This window comes from Hordeum vulgare, chromosome 5H, assembly GCF_904849725.1.
Source record: "Hordeum vulgare subsp. vulgare chromosome 5H, MorexV3_pseudomolecules_assembly, whole genome shotgun sequence".
Taxonomy (NCBI): Eukaryota; Viridiplantae; Streptophyta; class Magnoliopsida; order Poales; family Poaceae; genus Hordeum; species Hordeum vulgare.
In genome coordinates this window covers 5,601,168-5,621,047 of record NC_058522.1, presented here as the reverse complement: position 1 = coordinate 5,621,047, position 19,880 = coordinate 5,601,168, and the positions used below count along the sequence as shown (strand labels likewise).

The 19,880-nt window shown below is 43.1% G+C and overlaps 1 protein-coding gene across 1 annotated transcript; it reads left to right on the top strand.

Annotated features, from left to right (window-relative positions):
• Window positions 1-10,794: 10,794 nt before the first annotated feature.
• On the top strand, window positions 10,795-19,549 carry LOC123452493 (mechanosensitive ion channel protein 2, chloroplastic-like). The gene is made up of 13 exons (XM_045129149.1): window positions 10,795-11,050; window positions 11,712-11,956; window positions 12,547-12,704; window positions 13,232-13,352; window positions 13,440-13,534; window positions 13,651-13,764; window positions 15,930-15,990; window positions 16,698-16,847; window positions 16,922-17,032; window positions 17,369-17,536; window positions 17,647-17,760; window positions 18,176-18,232; window positions 18,582-19,549. The coding sequence occupies exons 2-13, from the start codon at window positions 11,807-11,809 to the stop codon at window positions 19,278-19,280; spliced, it is 1,998 nt and encodes a 665-aa protein (XP_044985084.1). The 5' UTR covers window positions 10,795-11,050; window positions 11,712-11,806; the 3' UTR covers window positions 19,281-19,549.
• The last annotated feature ends 331 nt before the right edge of the window (window positions 19,550-19,880 follow it).

The following is a 19,880-nucleotide window of genomic DNA, read 5'->3' as shown; positions in this document are numbered from 1 at the left end:
GTTGTGAGGGTTACAACAAAAAGTGTATGCACTTCATGTACAAAATAGACAATCTCTGTCGAAGTATCACAGTTTCGCATGAAAACTCATGTGTTACAAAGGGATTTCATTTTTTAAATATGTTTCAACTCCAGACTTTTTGTGCGTTCAACATACATCGTTGGATTATGATATGTTTTCATCATTGGATTATTCGTGACGATCTCTTCAAAACGAGATCCCATATATGAATATGTTTTGATGAATTTTTTTTCAAAAGCAACTTCGATGTTAGATGAGGCAACCTTAGTGCACTAGTAGAAAACAGGCTATCATTTCGGCCCTGGCCAGCACATTAGTCCCGGTTCTTCAAGAACCGGGACCAATGGGGGGTATTAGACCCGGTTCGTGAGCCCAGGGGCCGGCCGGGGCCTCGTGGGCATTGGTCCCGGTTCGTGTGGAACCATTTGTCTCGGTTCGAGCCACGAACAGGGACCAATGGTCCTCACTGCTGGTCCACAACCATTGGTCCCGGTTCGTGGCTTGAACCGGGACAAATAACTTGCCTACATATACCCACCGCCGCGGCAGAGCACTCCACAGTGCTCTGTTTTTGTCAAGCCGGCGAGGGGAGGGCATTTGGGTGCTCTAGTTCACCTCCTATGCACATGAGGTGTTCGATGAAATGCCCGAGCCACACTAGTTAAGCTTTCTCCTCTCGAAACTCGACCTCCGAGCTCCATTTTCAACGAGATTTGTCTAGATTTAGTGGTCCGTCACGCCCCGTCCCCGCCCCGTCTTCACCGCCGTCGATCGCCCGCACCGATCTCGTCGTCGGCACCACCGTGGTGAGCCTCTTGTTCTTATCTTCTTTCTGAAAGAAAAAAAATTCTGAGTTCAGATAGTTACTTGTCTAATTTTCTTACTTTTATTATTCCTTGTTATTATATAGTGCGATGGTTTTGGTATCCGCCCCCGTCGGCCCTCGTCCTGTCTATGATTTAGATGTGGTATATATTATCTTTTCATAACTATTTGGTTCATTTATTGTTTATGACAATTATGCCGACCAATGTGACATAGATTTTATTTATCTAGGAGGTTGTTGAACCGGAAATTCCAACTGACCCTATTATCGAGAGGTTAAATTTAGTTGAAGAAGAAAACAATTACTTGAAGGAAAAAATAAGAAAAATTGAGGAGGAGAAGATGATATTGGAGTTGCATGTTGCGGATGTCGTCGATGATCACAAGATCAAGATGGATGCAATGCGGTTGAAGATTAAAAAGATTAGAAAATATGCCATTCATACCGAGGCTTGGTATCATTATGCAGTTGGATCAGTTGTTACCTTGGTTGCGGTTACGATCGCATTTGTTTTTTGCATTGAAATGTTTTACATAATTTCAATGTATGGTTTAATTAGATGCTCTGGAGAGCTATATCTTGTTCAATGAGAACTATGTATGTACTTTGGTTTTAATGCTCTGGAGAACTATATATGTACTTTGGTTTTAATGCTCTGGAGAACTATGTATGTACTTTGGTTTCAGAGTTCATATCAAATGCTTTTCAACTTCATGGTCTTACAGCTTTGAATGGTGCATTTTGAACACAAAAAAACATGGGAGTTCAAATAAGTTCAAAAAAATTGAAATCCCTTTGTAACAGACGAGTTTCCGTATGAAACCGTGATACTTCGAAAGAGATTGTCCGTTTTGTACACGAAGTGCATCCAGTTTTTGCCATAGGCCTCTCTACTTCCTTGCACATGCTATGTGGGTGAAATGATGATACCATGCCAACTTGGAACCTTTTCAGAGTTCATTTCAAATGCTTTACAATTTCATGGTCTTATAGCTCAAAATAATCAGTAAATGCATGAAAAAAATAACAAATGAAGTCAGAAAGGGTTGTTAAATTGATGATATGGCTTTGAATGGTGCATTTTGAACACAGAAAAACAAGGGGGTTCAAATAAGTTTAAAAAACTTGAAATCCCTTTGTAACACACGAGTTTTCGTCTAAACCCTGATACTTCGAAGGAGATTGTCCGTTTTGTACACGAAGTGCATCCAGTTTTTGCCGTAAGCCTCTCTACTTTCTTGCACATGCTATGTGGGTGAAATGATGATACCATGCCAACTTGGAACCTTTTCAGAGTTCATTTCAAATGCTTTTCAATTTCATGGTCTTATAGCTGAAAATAATCAGTAAATGCATGAAAAATAACAAATGAAGTCAGAAAGGGTTGTAAATTGATGATGTGGCTTTGAATGGTGCATTTTGAACACAAAAAAACAAGGGGTTCAAATAAGTTCAAAAAAATTGAAATCCCTTTGTAACAGACGAGTTTCCGTATGAAACCGTGATACTTCGAAGGAGATTGTCCGTTTTGTACACGAAGTGCATCCAGTTTTTGCCGTAAGCCTCTCTACTTTCTTTCACATGCTATGTGGGTGAAATGATGATACCATGCCAACTTGGAACCTTTTCAGAGTTCATTTCAAATATTTTTCAATTTCATGGTCTTATAGCTCAAAATAATCAGTAAATGCATGAAAAATAACAAATGGAGTCAGAAAGGGTTGTAAATTAATGATGTGGCTTTGAATGGTGCATTTTGAACACAGAAAAACAAGGGGGTTCAAATAAGTTCAAAAAAAGTTGAAATCCCTTTGTAACAGACGAGTTTCCGTATGAAACCCTCATAATTCGAAGGAGATTGTCCGTTTTGCACACGAAGTGCATCCAGTTTTTGCCGTAAGCCTCTCTACTTTCTTGCACATGCTATGTGGGTGAAATGATGATACCATGCCAACTTGGAACCTTTTCAGAGTTCGTTTCAAATGCTTTTCAATTTCATGGTCTTATAGCTGAAAATAATTAGTAAATGCATGAAAAATAACAAATGAAGTCAGAAAGGGTGGTAAATTGATGATGTGGCTTTGAATGATGCATTTTGAACACAGAAAAACAAGGGGGTTCAAATACGTTCAAAAAAATTGAAATCCCTTTGTAACACACGAGTTTACGTATGAAACCGTGATACTTCGAAGGAGATTGTCCGTTTTGTACACGAAGTGCATCCAGTTTTTACCGTAAGCCTCTCTACTTTCTTGCACATGCTATGTGGGTGAAATGATGATACCATGCCTACTTGAAACCTTTTGAGAGTTCATTTCAAATGCTTTACAATTTCATGGTCTTATAGCTTAAAATAATCAGTAAATGCATGAAAAATAACAAATGAAGTCAGAAACAAAATAAAATAAAATAAATAAGTAATTTGAAACAAAATAATATAAACTTTAATAAAATAGATAAGTAGAAACAAAAAAAACTTTAATAACATAAATAAATTTTGTGAAACTAAAATTATCAAAGTATTTTCTGTTCAAAACATTATAAGCAACTTCTAGTATTATTGAACTAAAATTATATAAAATTCATGCAACTAAAATTATCGAAGTATTTTCTGTTCAAAATCATTAAAAGCAAAAAGAATTTGCATAAAGAACTTTTTTTGTTAGAAACTTTAATAGAAAAAAGAATTATCATAAAATAAAATTAATAAGTAATTATAAACAAAAACAATAAAATAAATAAGTATTTTGTTGTAAGTAGAAACAAAAAACAAAACAAAAAAGAAAAGAAAAAAAACTGGGAAAAAATAAATTATTTGCCACCAACTCGGCCACCACGGCGTGAATACGACTAGAAACCCCTCCATGGGCCAGGATTCAGGCCCGTAGTAGGTCCAGAAGGCCCATCAGGAAAAGAAGTAGTAAGTAGGCCCGTAAGCCTGCAGTGGAGAGGAGCCCGAGAGGGGTGCGGCAGTGGGGCTTATAAACCACTGCGCGCCCCTCTCAACTAGCGAGGTGGGACTAAACTTTGGCCGCAACGCGGGCATCCTTTGCTCCCGGTTGGTGGCACCAACCGGGACTAGAGGAGGTGTATTGGTACCGGTTCGTGGCACCAACCGGGACCAAAGGCCGCCGCTTCCCGTCCTTTGGGCTGTTGAAAAGTGACCTTTAGTCCCGGTTGGTGCCACCAATCGGGACCAAAGGCTGCCGCTTCCCGCCCTTTGCTATATAAGCCAGCGGTTGTGAAAATTTGGGCAGTTCTCCGATCCCTCCGACAACGCCGCCACGCTGCCGGAGCTCGCCGTGCCTCTGCCGCGCCCCCGACCACGCCGCCGTTGCCCGGCCCGACCACGCCGTCGTCGCCCTGCCCGACCACACCGTCGTCGCCCCCGACCGTCGCCGCCCTTTGCCCCGTCGATCGCCATCGCCCCTGCCGCGACCACGCCGCCGTCGCCCCTGCCCCGACCACGCCGCCGTCGCCGCCCTCTACACCGACACCGGCGCCGTGCCTCTGCCCCTGTCCCGACCACGCCGCACGTCTCCTTGGTCAGGCCGACGCCGGCCCCGTGCCTCTGCCCCTGTCCTCTCCTTTGTTTTCTGTGCATATAAAAGTTATATAAGTTAGATTTTTAGTACATTTGGGTACATTTTAGTTTAGTTTTATCTATATATGTTCTTTGATTTAGTACATTTTAGGTTAGTTTTATTTTTAGAAAAGTTTTATATATTTAGGAAAAGAAGGAAGAGAAGGAAGAAGGAAGAAGGAAGAAGAAGAAAAAGTTTTATATATGCAAAAGTTACATTTTTAGAAAAGTATTATATATAGCTAGGAAGATAACGAAGAAGAAGAAAAAGAATGAGAGGAGAAAAAGGAAAATAAGAAGAGGAAGAAAGGAGAAGAAGAGGAGAGGAAGAAGAGGAAAAATAAATAATAAGAGGAAAAAAGAAGAAAAAGAAGAGGAGAAGAAGAAAGGAATAGAGGAGAAAGAAGAAAAAAATAGAAAATTTCTAAATTTTCTATTTTTTTCTTCTTTCTCCTCTATTCCTTTCTTCTTCTCCTTTTTTCTTCTTTTTTTTTCTTCGATTGCTTCTCTTCTATTCCTTTCTTCTTCTCCTCTTTTTATTTCTTCTTTTGTCTTCTTATTTTTTATCGGGTATGTCGTTGTCGATATACCCCCTCCCGATCGAACTTCAACACGAGGGGGGGTACCGATATACCCCCTCCCCGATAACATTATTTTCCCATGTATATGTATGTCGCGTCGTTGTCGATATAACCCCCTCCCGGATAACTTCGACATGAGGGGCGGTCGATATATATACCCACTCTCGACCGTGATAACTTATACCACGAGAGCACCCCCCTCGGCCCTCTCGCTCGACCAAAACTCTCGAGGACACCCAAACCCTAGAGAAAAAAATGATGTTGGTCTCCTACCCCCACCCACCGCGCCCCTACCCGACAAACTCTCTCGAGGCCACCCAAATTTACCAAGTTAAAAGAGCGTTGTCGTCGAGGCCACCCCAAACCCTTGAAGCGTTGTGTCGAGGCCACCCCAAACCCTTGAAGCGTTGTCTAGACCACCCCAAACCCTAGAGAAACAGCTTCGAGGGCACTAACATGATTCCTTATTGTGATTAGCTAGCTAGTTCTACGTTTGCCACTAATATATATCCATCTGTACCATGTTTGAATAATAATTGACATGTTGTAAATATTTGCAGAAACTATGGATCACTCCCGAGACGAAGCAACAGAAGCGATGTTGGGGGAGATAATCGCACAAGGAAGTGATGTCATTGCGTCGTTTGTCGACGACACCGATGGTCTGGAAGGACCGGGTGAAGAAGAGGGGCTATGTTCATGATGGCTCCGGTGACCCATTAATGCTGGTACAAGAAGAGGGCTATGTTCATGATGGCTCCGGTGACCCAATGGAGGTACAAGAAGGAGACCGTGATGATGGCTCCGGTGACCGAACCGAGTCCGGCCAGGTATATATATATTAGTTAAGCCCGTGCTGACTAGTTAATTGATGCATTCATTGTTTTCATATGTACACATATTAATTAACTCTCGTCTTTCTTCTTTTTTCTCTAGCCCTCCGGATCGAGCTCAACTTCGGTAAAGAAACGAGGCCCGAAGAAAAAGTTGCGCTCGGATCAAAGGTTTGAGATCACAACAATCGCGCGCGATGGCAAGCCGATTGAACCCATTCGGACAAGGGTTGCATTTCGTGCTCAGTGCGGGGTTCTTGTTAGGGACAAGATCCCGATTAGTATCCAGCAATGGTTAAAGCCAAAGAAGGAAGACTCTAAGGTGCCGACATCTTATGTCTCCGATATGCAGAAAGAAGATCTTTGGACAACGCTTAAGGCAAATTTCACCCTACCGCCAGAGGAGGATCCAGAGAAGCCAGTTAAAGAGGAATTGATCAAGTCTCATGCTCTTAAGAAGATGGCAGAACTATTCAGGAGGTGGAAGAATGAGCTGAAAACGTTTGTCGACAAAGAAGAGACACCAGAATTCACCGGACGGTTTGAGAAGATCAGAGATCAATGGCCCGCATTTGTGTCCCACAAGACATCGGAAAAGAGTAAGAAGATGTCAGCGGCAAAAAAGAAAAATGCTGTGAAGAAGAAGCATCACCATCGCACGGGGTCAGGTGGTTACCTCAAAGCCCGACCTTTGTGGGAGAAGGCCGAGAATGACCTGATTACTAAAGGGGTCGAACCAGAGACATTGAGATGGCCAGACCGTTGCTGGACTTGGTTCTTCGGGGTTGGCGGAACCTTGGACCCTGTATCAGGGAAGTGCGTTTGGACGAAAGAGCAAGTGCGAATACCCGTCACGAAGCTTCGACACTATATCGCCGCAACACAGGAAGGGACGTTCGTTCCAGACAGAGAGAAGGACGATCTCACAATGGCCCTCGGGAATCCTGAGCACCCTGGACGGACACAAGGCACGCCAGGCTCCCTTCCATGGAACGCTGGATTTCCGGACGCAGGGGGTTACAAAACCCAGGAGAGGAGGAAGAAAGTAGAGCATAGCCAACTACATGCGCTGCACGAAAGGGTACAAGGGCTAGAGGAACGAGAAGCAGATCGCAGCAAACGACCTGCCGAAGCTTCCGCTGAAGCTACCCCGCCATCTTAGCGGAGAAGCAGCGTGGCTTCCACCGAGAAGACTCAGCAGCTGGAGCCTGTCTTCACGGGCTACCCCGTGGATGCTACCACAGAGTCTCAACATTGCCACCTTATGACGCGATGGATGACATTTAAAGTCAAGGCTGTTGTTGGCTCTGTTTTACCTAATGAACCTGACTCAACCTACCACGACCAGCCGATTCCAGAAGGATATGCTAGGGTGATGGTGGATCAAATAACAGACGGATTTGAGGACCTTGAGCTTGACCACCCTACGGGTGAAGGGGAGATTCGGTTGGGTTCTTCTCTGAAGACTACATGCCTATGGCGGAAGGAGCTCATCAACCTTCCGAACTGGACGCCTCCGCCTCCTCCTCCTCCAGCGAGTTAGGGCACTCCGCCTCCTCCTCCGCCTCCTCCGGCAAGTGATCAGGGCACTCAGCCTCCTTCTCCGGCGCGTGGCGGCACTTCGCCTCGTTCTCCACCTGCGCCGGCGCGCCCGAGCAGCCAACTGCCTCCTCCTTCTCCGCCTCGTCAACAAGGGCGGAAGAGACCCGCCGCCGCTCCGGCTCCTCCGGCGCGTCGTCCTTCTGCTTCGCCTCGTAACAAAGGAAAGACAGCCGCAGCCGCTCCGTCTACTCCGGCGTCTAGCACTACAGCCAGAGGCAGGCAATACAAATACGGTCCTTCTCTGAAGACTCCAGAGAAGTTACCATACGAGAGGAGCCAGGAGGAAATCACGAAGATCGTGGAAGCCGAAGTGAAGAACTTCTTTGAAGGGGTGAAAGCAAAAAAACATCCACCTCCAGAGGAGAAGATAGATCCGGTAAAAGCAAAGCGTACTCTGGCTGCCCTGAAGAAACCACCAAAGTCTCCGACGAAAGGAAACTATGAGCGCATTATTACAAAGTCATTTATCGAAGCGCAGCGGTCGGGAAGTACTTTCAATGATCAAAGGTTAGCAGAACGACGAGCTGGGAAAAAAGTTGCCCAGCTCAGCGAACAAGCGAACCAATCGTTCCCCTCGCTCAAGGTGTCTAGCGATATCGTCGCTAATCATCCGGGGATCTTGTTGCCCGGTACCAATCCTGCAGATTACCTGCCCGATGATGCACATTTTGATTTATTGGTGGTGGTCGAACACAAATACGTGTACGGAAGCCTCTCGTCAAAGATGAAAGATCTCTAATAACGATGATGTGAAGATTCCATGATTGGTACATGAAAACTTGCAAAGAGTTTGGGGGGAGTAATATTTTAACGCTGGGAGTTAGAAAGGAGCATGACCTCGTTGGACTTGAACTGTTGATGGTTCCATTTGAGGAGTTCTTCCCGTTTTTCAATCTAAAGGCCCTCGATAAATTAATGATCACTTGCTACTACCTGTAAGTAGTACTACTTCTGTCATTAAGTCTCTATATATAGGTCAGCTCTTTCATTGCATGTATTTTTAATTATCCTCACTATATTATATGCAGATTGAAGATCGTCGAATTGAAGAAAAGACAAATCGGTGATATTGGGTTCATTAACACAAATCTCGTAGATGCATTTATGATTAAATCTCAGGCCAAAGATACCGAGGCCAACCTGCTACAATCGTTTGTATTGAATCAAAACAAAGCTATAATACTCTTCCCTTACGAATTCCAGTGAGTGTTACTGTCTTGTGCATATTCGGTTTCCCTTATTAGTCAAGGTTATAGTAATGTAATTGATGAGTTATGCATGCGTGCGCAACTTTCACTATATTCTCCTAGAGATTAAGCTTGAGTAGGGATTAGTAACCGTCTTAGACTCGAGACAAAAAGATCCCAACGAGTATGCGGACATGACTGAAATTCTAGAGAAGTAAGTTAAATCGATCATATCGCACCATATCGGCAACTTTGTTCATTTCCTGATATCAAGTAATTGTTTTCTTTGTCTGACAGGGTTTGGAAAAAATTCACCGCAAAAACATCGAGACTGCCGAAGAAGCTCCAATTTAGACACCCGAAAGTAAGTACTATAGTAGCATGTTCCACGCATCTCCTAGTGATTCAAGCGCTAGTTTCATCAATACCATTTAGCATGCTTGCTAACTATCAGTTTGATTGACCTCTATTTCTTGTAAAGTGGTTGTTGCAGGAAGCAGGGAATGATTACTGTGGATACTACATTTACGAGTCCATTCGCCACACAACCTGTGAGCGGGGCTACTCTGACAAACAATATGACGTGTGTAAATAATAATATTCACAATTTTATTTTATTACCATCATTTGTGTTCAGTTTCATTTATTCATATATATGTATTGACCCCCTTCTTCAAATTAGATATATCAGATGCGGAATGAACTCCTACCAGCAGATCGTATGCGAGGAATTCAAGAGGAATTGTCGGCATTCTTTCTTGACCACGTGATCGCTAAAGACGGAGAATACCATGTGAACCTTAATGAGTTGAATTTTAATTAGGAGATTATATTGTAAGAGATAATTATATTGTATATATGTTGCCAGTAGCTTTTTCTCCCTTGTATCGAGATGAATGAACCCATCGCCTCAGGCAGCCCCCTAAATGGGTAGTTTGAGAGGGAGAATACATGCGTGTAGGCTTGGGCTTTTTTCATGTTAAGCAAGGGTTGATCGCAATAGGGGATGTAGCAGCAGTGTTCATACTAGAGGAGAGGGGCTAGGCAGAAGCATGCTCATCTCCGGTGACAGAGTCCTGGAGAACACATAGGTTGGGGGCGGACTCCTGGACGCAAGAGGCGATGGCCCGAGCAGCATCTCGTGCAATCTCCACGCAAGCAGCCACCAGGGGGCTTGACCCCCCTCAACAAAATCAGGGGGCTCGATCCCCTCGCACACTCGCTCGATCCCCGCGAGGGAGAGGAGTGCTCCCTCGATCCCCGACGCCTCATGTCGCCGGCCGGCGACCCACCGGTGATCAGCAGCATGACCATAGCCGCACCTTGCCGCTCCCTTCTATCTCCCTCCAGCCTTCAATCTCCTTCGTCCTAGCAAGACCACCACCGCACCTCACCGTCCCCTTCTCTCTCCCTCCAGCCTCCCATCTCGTTCCTCCCGGTAGCCTTCCGTGAAGATCTTGCGCATGCGCGCCATTTCCCACCGGATCCGGTGAGATCCGACTGATCCCCGCGCCACGGCAAGCCCTTGCAAGGCCGCCGCCGATCTCGTCTGCGTTGTGGGTGACCCCCCGCTCGCCCGCCTGTCCGCTAAAAAAGAATAACGGTTTGAATACTAAATAATATAGGGAGAGGGGCGAGGTGGCGGAGCGGACGAAGGTTTGACGGGGAAGGTCGCCGGCAGCGGGGCGTGGCGGAGGTGCAGGGTCGGCGGCGAGGCGGATCTAGGACAAGGAGGGAGCTCGAGCGGTGTACGGTCCGATAAAACACATGTGCTTTTTTTACAAAAAACAAAACGTTTTTTTCACTTACAAAAGACTGCGGGTTGATTTAGAAGAAACAATGTTTCTTTTTTGTCTTTTTTGTAAAAGCGGCAACGACGTACGACCAGAAATACTGTATTTGTATTTGTATTTGTATGTCATGGCGGAAGAAAATGGAAATCATCATCATAATAATAAAAAACCATTCTTCCACGCAACCCACGCCTCCGCCGGCCCGCTCCACTCCACCACCAGACAGCAGACCAACACGCGAGGCGTGGGTCCATCCGTCCGTCCGTCCGTCCCGCAGCACACCAACACGCAGCCAGGGAGCGAACTCGCGAGGCCGATAAGGCTACACGTGCGTGGCCTTCGCCGTCTTCGTCTTCCCTCCCCGTCGCTCTCCCCTCTTCTCCCATCTGTCGCCGAGGGCCGTAATCGCCTTGGCCTTCTTCTCCCCTCCAATCCCCACCCCGACCCCCACCTAACCCTCCCTCCCCCACCCCCCGACCCGCCGACCGCGCCTCCCCCACCCAACCACGCCGCCGCTCCCCTCCCCTCCCCGCCGCGGCGCGGGCCGGGCCGGCGGGCTCCACCGGGCCGGCGCGGAGCGGGGGAGACCCGCCCCGACCCCGGCCCCGTCCTCCTCCTCCTCCGGTGACGAACCCTAACTCGCCTCAACTCTTCTTCCCACTCTCGTTGTCATGTTTGTTGATGCAAAGGAGAATAAATTGGGTGGGTCGGTACTCGTAGGGGGCGGGCAATAAGCCGCCGGCCGTAGGTCTTGAAATCCAGCCATCTTACCTGGGCTGCAGTTTCAACTACTAGCGCCGTACTACTCACGCTGCCCCGGCCTCTTCGGTTTCATCCCTCTCCCCAACCGAAGTAGGCTGGCAAAAGAAGAGCGCCCCAGAATTTGCGATGAAGCACCATCCGATCGGATTTTGTTGCTACTACTAATAATAATATGGTCTTTTTGGGCTCTGCTATGGAGCGCTAGTCGAGCCTGCTTGCTGGCTCTGCTTTCCCTTGCTTGGACTTGGGCTGCACACTTACTCTTGTGGCATATTTGCACGTTTCAGAAAAGTATGGACTGATCTTATATCACATTTGATTTGTAACAACAAACCACATTATTAGTTCATACTAACCATGAATTTCCTGTTCATTTGGTTCCTTTCTCTCTGTCGGTACAACTACTGTAGCTTCAAAATCTGCAAGCTTCCTCTATTGCGACCCCATAATCTTTCCAGACAGCCAAGCCTATCGCAAGACACACTCATGATGTTCCTTTTTATTATTATTATTATGTTTCCAGGGTCATAAACTAGCACAACAAACGGATGAGGAGCTGCTGATTTATTGAAGCTCGACCATTTGATGTGAACATTTTGCATTCCTTCCGTGCTTAAGATGGCGGTTGGGCTCACATCCCAGCTGTTCCAAGGAGTCACTGCTACAAACAGGTTCGGCCAAACCAACAGTTTTTGCGGAGTACGACGGATAGCTGGTGTGGAGATGCGACGTTCTTCCCCATCCACTTCGTTTCCTTCACTTGCTTATGTACGCTCTCTTTCAGCCTCGCAAAGCCAACAGCACTCAAACATTCTTCTCATATTTTTTTTTTATGTTAGATGGGGTCTAGGCGATTCTATTGTGATACTTTATCACAAGTCATTAAACTGCCAGCATGTTCTCTTACATATATATTTGATTACCTTGCAAGTGTGAATTATACTTCCATATTTGTGTCTAGTGTAAAGGTAGTAGCTGTCCGTTTAACAGAAGAGAACACACGTCTTCCAGAATAGGAGGCTGTATAAAATGTATGTCGTAAAGAATGAGCTATCCCTGTCCAGTTCTCTTTCACAGGCCACCAGACAAGGCCGGCTACGCTATTCATCCAAATATTTTAATGTTTCAGTTTTTTCTAATAAGAAGAACGCACCGGACAAATTTGAGTGGTGCAGTTTGTTATAAGATAATTGGATTCATAGTATCTGGAGGGTTGTCGGACACCATTGTTGCTCTATCATAATATATGTATGCATCTTAGGTTGGGTTGGTGCTGTAGTCCTGATGTCACATTGAGTTTCAGTTTCTCCCACATTGCTATTGTCTATCTAAAAATATATGGTTTGTTTGCCTTGCAGGGGCAAGATTCTTTGGTGCATAACTCGCACAGGAGGAACTACATGCCCATGCTTTATGTGCCTTATAGATATCGGGCCTCGCGTGTTAGATCTTTTGCCTTGCCAGTTGCTTTGAAGGAAATTCCTTTGGTCAAGAGTGCGTCATCAGTATTGACTAGGTAGCTCCCCTCGTGGCATAATTTACTTTTGAAATTTCTAGATTGCTTGGATAGTTTGCATGGATGATACACTGAGTGGTTTGCCAGTTGACTCTAATCTGGATTATTCAATTTCTGATTGACTATAAAATGTATCTCACAGTAAATATTTTGTAAAGCAGAACATGTAACAACTGTATTATGGTTGGTACCTGGCAATATCTTGTCCAGTTGAAGTTAAGAAAATGAAGAATCTAGGGTGCTGATTGGATGCCTGAAGATGCGGTAGCATCTATGTACTGTTTTTATTTCTACTTTAAAAATGATAATAATTAGAACATACTAGTTAATGCACCAACATGTTGGCCAAGATAGTTTGGTGATAGTCTTGTGAGCTCCCATAGATATTCAATAGGCTCTTGGCTGCCCTGTTTTTCCGTTCTTGAAGTCATATTTATATCGTTTATTTATACTGTTTTCAGTCAGTTCATGCTTGAATTGACACTTTTTAAAAGTTGCTTCTTTTGTTCTTTTTGTTCCTTTGACAGGTCATGCGACACTTTACTTGCAAATCCAGCTACTGCACTCGTGGTACCTGCAATTGGAATAATTTTATTTGCTCTATGGGGTTTTTTGCCTCTAGTGAAGGACATCAGAAACCGTTTTGATGTATGTGCCTATATGTTCAACCTGATTTTTTATCCTTATATTTATCGGTAGCTAAATAACCACATCCTTCCTTAATGTAACTTGCAGCATGGAGGTAACTGGAAAAAGAGCCCTACGTACCTAATTTCTACTTCCTACCTTCAACCTTTACTCCTTTGGACAGGAGCAACACTTATCTGCAGGTATAGACACAGCAGAGAGTAACAATTGTTTCTTGCACCTATCTGATAGAAACTGCTTCCTCAAAAGGTTTAGGTCTGTTGCTGAATTTCCCTTTTATTCACACATTGTCCTACAGGGGTTTGGATCCAGTCGTGTTACCTTCAGCAGCAAGCCAAGCTGTTAAAACACGCCTTTTGACTTTTGTGAGATCATTATCGACTGTCCTGGCTACTGCATATATTCTGACAAGGTGCAAATGATATACTCTCAATTAAAAGCCCCAATGACTGTTCGCAAGTTATATTTTTGATGATAATAACCACGCACATGCTTATGGCAGCGTTTCTGTTTTTGATGCAAACAGACTTACTGGATCTTGGAATTAGGCCATTGACAATCTCTTATTCTAGCTCAACGTCAGTTTTGTTAACCATGTAGCAAGTGGATACCTTAAACTGGTTTGGTAGGTTGAGGTGTCATAGCTGTGGGCCATTAGCTAGTCATCTTTTTTACCTATTAGTTGCTTTGCTGGGGGCTTAAGCCAATAATTTAAGATCTGGTTGCATTTAGTTAGGTAAAGATTATACAAAAATCCATTCTTTCTTTTAGCTGATGTTTGGGGCCTGTCTGTACAAAAGAGGAAGCACCCGAATTGAAATGAACTAATAATGATTAAACAAAACTATTCTATCACCTTTATGTCTCGTTGTCTCTCCCCCTTGCGGAAGCACCTCCGTAACTTCCCTCTTTTCCAATCTACATACTGTAGTCTTTCCCCACCGTCATGTTGTTTGAGATTCTCTAACTGAGAGCTATTATGATTTGTAGCACAATGGGGCTACAGTAAATTAGCTGCATTTAGATCCCCCCACCCCCATCCCCCGCCACACAGTGGCAATATTTATCTCAGTTGGACCCCTATAATTCAAACTACTCTCTCCGATCCAAAATAAGTGTTGCAGTTTTGAACTAAGTTTAGTTCAACCTTAGTTCAAAACTGTGACACTTATTTTGGATCAGAGGGAGTACCGTGTTCAACTAATGTTAAAATTATTTTGATAATTTGACTGCCTTTGTTGGGTTCTCCAGTATTATAAATCATATGTAATTAAACCAACTTGACTGGTGCCCACAATTTTGATCCCAAGCTTTAAAAGTCCCAAACAAAAATGCTAAATAATCAGAATAATAGGCACTCATGATTGTACCTGAACTAGCACATTGCCCGTGTGTTGTTACAGAGCTATAAAAAACACTAGGAGTTGGACTACCGACTTAGGAGATCTTCACAAGACGTTGGTGTTTTGCAGCTGTTCCACAGTCCATGATTAACAAGAGAGCAAGAACACAATGAAAGATCATGTTGCGGAAGTTGGAGTCCTAAGTGGCCACAGTAGGGTCCTTTACTATATTTAAAGTGAGAGATCATTTCAAATTTTGAAACGTAGGGGAATAGGCATGAATAAGTTGACTGCACAAGATCATGGATTGGCTAGGACGACAATCTAGTGTCGCGTTTTTTTTGCAATTTGCTCACTCTCTTATATTATAATATAGAATTACGAAGAATTTTTCAGGGAAAAAACTAAAACCATGAGCATGATTTTGGGTGGAGTGGCATTTCCGTATTTGTTACCTAATTTTTTTACAAGAGTATTGTTCTCACATTAAAGTAGTACTCCCTCCGATCTGAATTAATTGACGCATCCTCTATACAATCAGCCTCTAATATGTACTAATACTGCGTCAATTAATTTGAACCAGAGGGAGCAGTATATTTGTGTAGTTGTGTTAGGTCTGACATGGGAGTCGAGGTGCATTTGTGTATTAAAGTCTTTCGAAAGGTTGCTGGTGCACATGTGGATAGAAATGCATTTGTTTGTTCAGTTGTTGGTCCCATATGTGAACTCACCACCAACTCCTACCTTTATAAGTAGGAAAGGGAATGTGTTGACTTCCTTATAAAATGACACCCCCGCTTCCGGTATTTATTTGACTGCTCCTGACCAGTTTAGACAGCTACAGCATATCTTTTTTAAGGGGGCAGCCCGGTGCATGTAGCTCCCGCTTGCGCAGTGTCGGGGGTAGGGTCCGACCACTTTGGGTCTATTGTACGCAGGCTTTCCCTACATTTCTGCAAGAGGCTGTTTCCAGGATTTGAACCCGTGACCTCATGATCACAAGGAAGCAGCTTTACCACTGCGCCAATGCTCCCCTTCTACAGCACATGTTTTTTACTCTAGATATTCGACAACAAAGTTCCTTGTAGTGCTCTACTGCCGTAGAAAGAGGTGTATGCAGAAAGTGTTGAGATGTTGTGTAGAAAATCTACCCTTGTTTGTATGGTTAGTGGGTTACTTATGTCTTAGTTTTTTATCCATGCTTCCAGTACTAACATATTTTATCTTCTCATAGCTTGATTCAGCAGATACAGAAATTTCTAGTGGATATAAGAAGCCCCAGTGACACACGAGCTGTAAGAATTCATTCCTTATATCACAGTGATTACGTTGTTAGAATACCTAATGTAGATCAGCTGCATTTCAGTTTTAGTGATATAAATGGTTCTACCAGCTGGATTTTAGTTTACATTACGATGCATTTGTTTCTGAAGGAAATAGTAAATGGATATTATGCAGTATTTAAGGGTTGTAGGGATAAGCATATATAAGGATGGGAGTTCGTCGGTGTGGGGATTCTCTTTCTGCAGTATTCTGCAGCACTTTTTTACTGACTTCCTATGAGAATTGGGAGAGGTGGGGGGTGAAGTTTGTATAGCATTTTGTTGAAGAAAGTCTTTTTCCTGGTTTTCTTTGTAGCGATTCTGTTTGGGAGGTTAGAGTTTATGAAGATAGAAAGAACGAGGTTCTCATGTTTTTTTTTGAAGTGTAGATTATTATTTGAAATTCTATTTACTCTTTGTTTTGGTAGACATTATTGAATATAACTCTGATGCTACATTATTTACTTGATAGCTGGGATTAAACTTTCTCAATGTTAGTGCTCTTAGTGAAACAGATGCTAAATTTGATATTTGATCTTATTAAGTTGGAGTAGTTATTTTGCATTGTACTTGTATCATATAAGTTGTCCCTCAATTTTTTCCAGTACTTATAGCATATAAGCTGTTCCTCAATTTTTTCCATTGTTGTAACCATACTTATGCAAGTCTGTTTGTGGCAGATGGGGTTGGATTTTACCATGAGAGCTGTTTATACTGGTATATGGATTGCTGCTGTTTCTCTCTTTATGGAGTTGCTGGGTTTCAATACCCAGAAGTGGATAACTGCCGGAGGTTTCGGGACAGTATTGCTTACGCTTGCTGGTCGTGAGGTACTGCATTTTTTTATTGATAGTGTTAGCTACTTAGCTTGTGCTGTACTGATAACTATGGTCTTCCATTGCAGATTTTTACGAATTTCCTCTCAAGTGTTATGATCAATGCCACCCGCCCATTTGTAGTGAGTGAATGGATCAATGCAAAGATAGATGGTGTTGAGGTATCTGGTATTGTTGAGGTCAGTATTTTGTATGCTTTATGAACTTCCTTGAACCATCTAGCATTTGATGCGGATTTGCAGTTTTCTTTGTTTCATTTTGTCGACCAAAACAGGAACCATCTAGCTAACCAGTTATTTGTCCCACAATTCAGAATTTCATGAACTACTATCACTCATAACGCATACAAGATGTTTATATGCTTCATTCTATCTCTATGATTTCATGTAATTTGATTTTTAGCATTTTTTTCCATAACCAGACCATTACTTATATGCACTTATATTAGTCACACCCTTATACATGATATTGTTGATGTTTCATTTTGTCATGACACCAAGTAATTTGCTTTTCAGCATGTCGGCCTGTGGTCACCAACAATCATTAGAGGCGATGACAGAGAAGCTATATACATTCCTAATCATAAATTCACAATGTCTATATTGAGGAATAACACTCGGAGAAACCATTGGCGTATTAAGACATACCTTGCTATAAGCCACATGGATGCTGGAAAAATTGGTGTAAGAATTTTGAATAAATCTTGCACATTACGTATTTCTCCTTAACTTTGTATTGGTCCATTAACTCTCAAGACCTATTTTAACAATGTTTTTCTGTATTTCTTTGGCAGATAATTGTTGCAGACATGAGGAAAGTGTTGGCCAAGAATCATAACATAGAACAACAGAAGTTGCATAGGAGAGTATTTTTTGAAAAAATTGATCCAAAAACTCAAGCCCTTATGGTAATTTCTTATATTAAGCAATTCCACTTCTCCATTTAAATACAAGGCATACGTGTGCTTTATTTTTTATTTTCTGTCATAATTTCTCATAATGTTTTGCATAAAAATTTACATGCAAAATCTAAAAAGTCAAAGCTGTTTTAGCTTGTCAAAACTTAAGCATGAAAAAACTTCTAATCTGCAAGTTGGTTGCTGGTAGTAATGACTAGCTACCTTTCTGTTTTACTGGTGTCTCTTGTTTCCACATCTGCCTTTACCCTTTCTTGTCCAACTGGTGTCAAGATTGTAGGCTTCTTGTGCATGCATAGTTTTTATATTCTTGAAATATCAGAGCACCTGACATTTGATTGTCTTCAGTTTTACGTTGTGCCAAATTTTGCATCCTTAAATATCGTTTTGTTGTGCTGTCCTGCAGATATACATATCCTGCTTTGTGAAGACATCACACTTTGAAGAGTATCTAAACGTCCAGGTAATTTATTCTGATATGATGCTACATATTCTCCTTGCAACATATGTGGGGGCATATTAGTTTGTATAGCATATGCATGGTGTTGTGTGCAGAACTACATAAGTTTTGTTGAGATGGCTTGCATGGTTTGTAATTAAATTGCTGCTCAGTTTAGGTAGGACTAGTTGTACAGGGCATAGTTACCGGATTCACAGTGGTTTCCTTTGGGGAAAACTAGAAAAGAGTTAATTCCTGTTTCTTTATAATAGTGACATTGACAGGGGAATTTCATTAGGATCCAAATTGATGTGTAACCTGTGATCCTGCAAAATAACCCACTCAACTGTTCTGATGATCCAAATTGCAACAGGAAGCTGTTATGTTGGATCTTCTTACGATAGTTGGGCACCACAGGGCAAGGCTTGCTACACAGATTCGAACAGTTCAGAAATCATATGGCAATGCAGACATTGACAACATTCCTTTTGGAGAGGATACATATAGTCCTCGTGCACGTGGCCGTCCGCTCCTGATCGATACTTCTGCAAGGATCAGCGATGACAAGAAACCTCCTCGACCAGCAGTAGCACGTGAAGATCAGAAAGCAAAGGTGGCAAGTGTATCATCAGCAGAGACGAAGTCAGATGCACCTGATGGTTCTTCTAGTTTAAACAACTCCGAGAAGCAGGAGGAGAAAAAGTTGGTTCCAGACGACGCTGGGTTGAAGAAGGATCATGTGAAAACAACAATACCATCTCCCACAACTCCGTGGGCAGATCCCGTTGCATCTACTACTTCCAAGGCAGACGAAGGGAAGGCTCAAGGATCAGAAGGACAAAACGGCGATGGTTCTTCAGTTGCTACGCCAAAGAAGGAATCTAGTAGGCCTGCCTTTGAAGACAACATTGTTCTTGGTGTCGCTCTGGACGGCTCGAAGAGGACACTCCCAATTGACGAAGGGATGAACCCTCATCTATCGCTATCTGAACCTGAGCAAGACACTGGTTCGTCGTTGCCCAAGAAGAAAGGTCAAAGCTACTCACTTTCAGGCCAAGACAAGGCTGACTAGAGGAAGGTGATGGATCCATGTCGTCTGATCTTTACGGATTAATGATTTGTCACCAAGCCGACCTTTTTTGTGCGCTTGTGCAAATGCAATCAGTCACTCATTCATACAGCTAGCTCTTTTTTTTTTCTATGTTCGAGGCATGAATATACTTGTTGAAATGTACCTTAGGCGTCGATCGCTGTCAGACTTGTAAAGGTCGCAAGACGAATATTGTGTACATATGGTGCATCTGCTGGCTGTGACGATCTAGTGGGTTCCATTGGGTTCAATATGGTGGTCTTGGTGCATTCTTGTGATATCTGAATCATGTTGCACCGTCATCAGCTAAAAACTGACTGAAATGCAGTGCTTGACGCAGAACGAGCGAGTGTGAAGGGCATCGAGTTATTTAAAATTTATCATTTGCATTAATACAAACCACTCAAATGATTGATGCTGCGGCAGATAGTTGATTCTAAAAACATGAATAGTATATAGATAGTTGATTCCAAAAACATGAATAGCATATAGATTTACATATGCTGATCTCTACAACAAGGGGATGGCAATAGGTGCCTCCGACAACCAAGTTGCGGTTGCCTTCCTGTAAGATGACCAAAT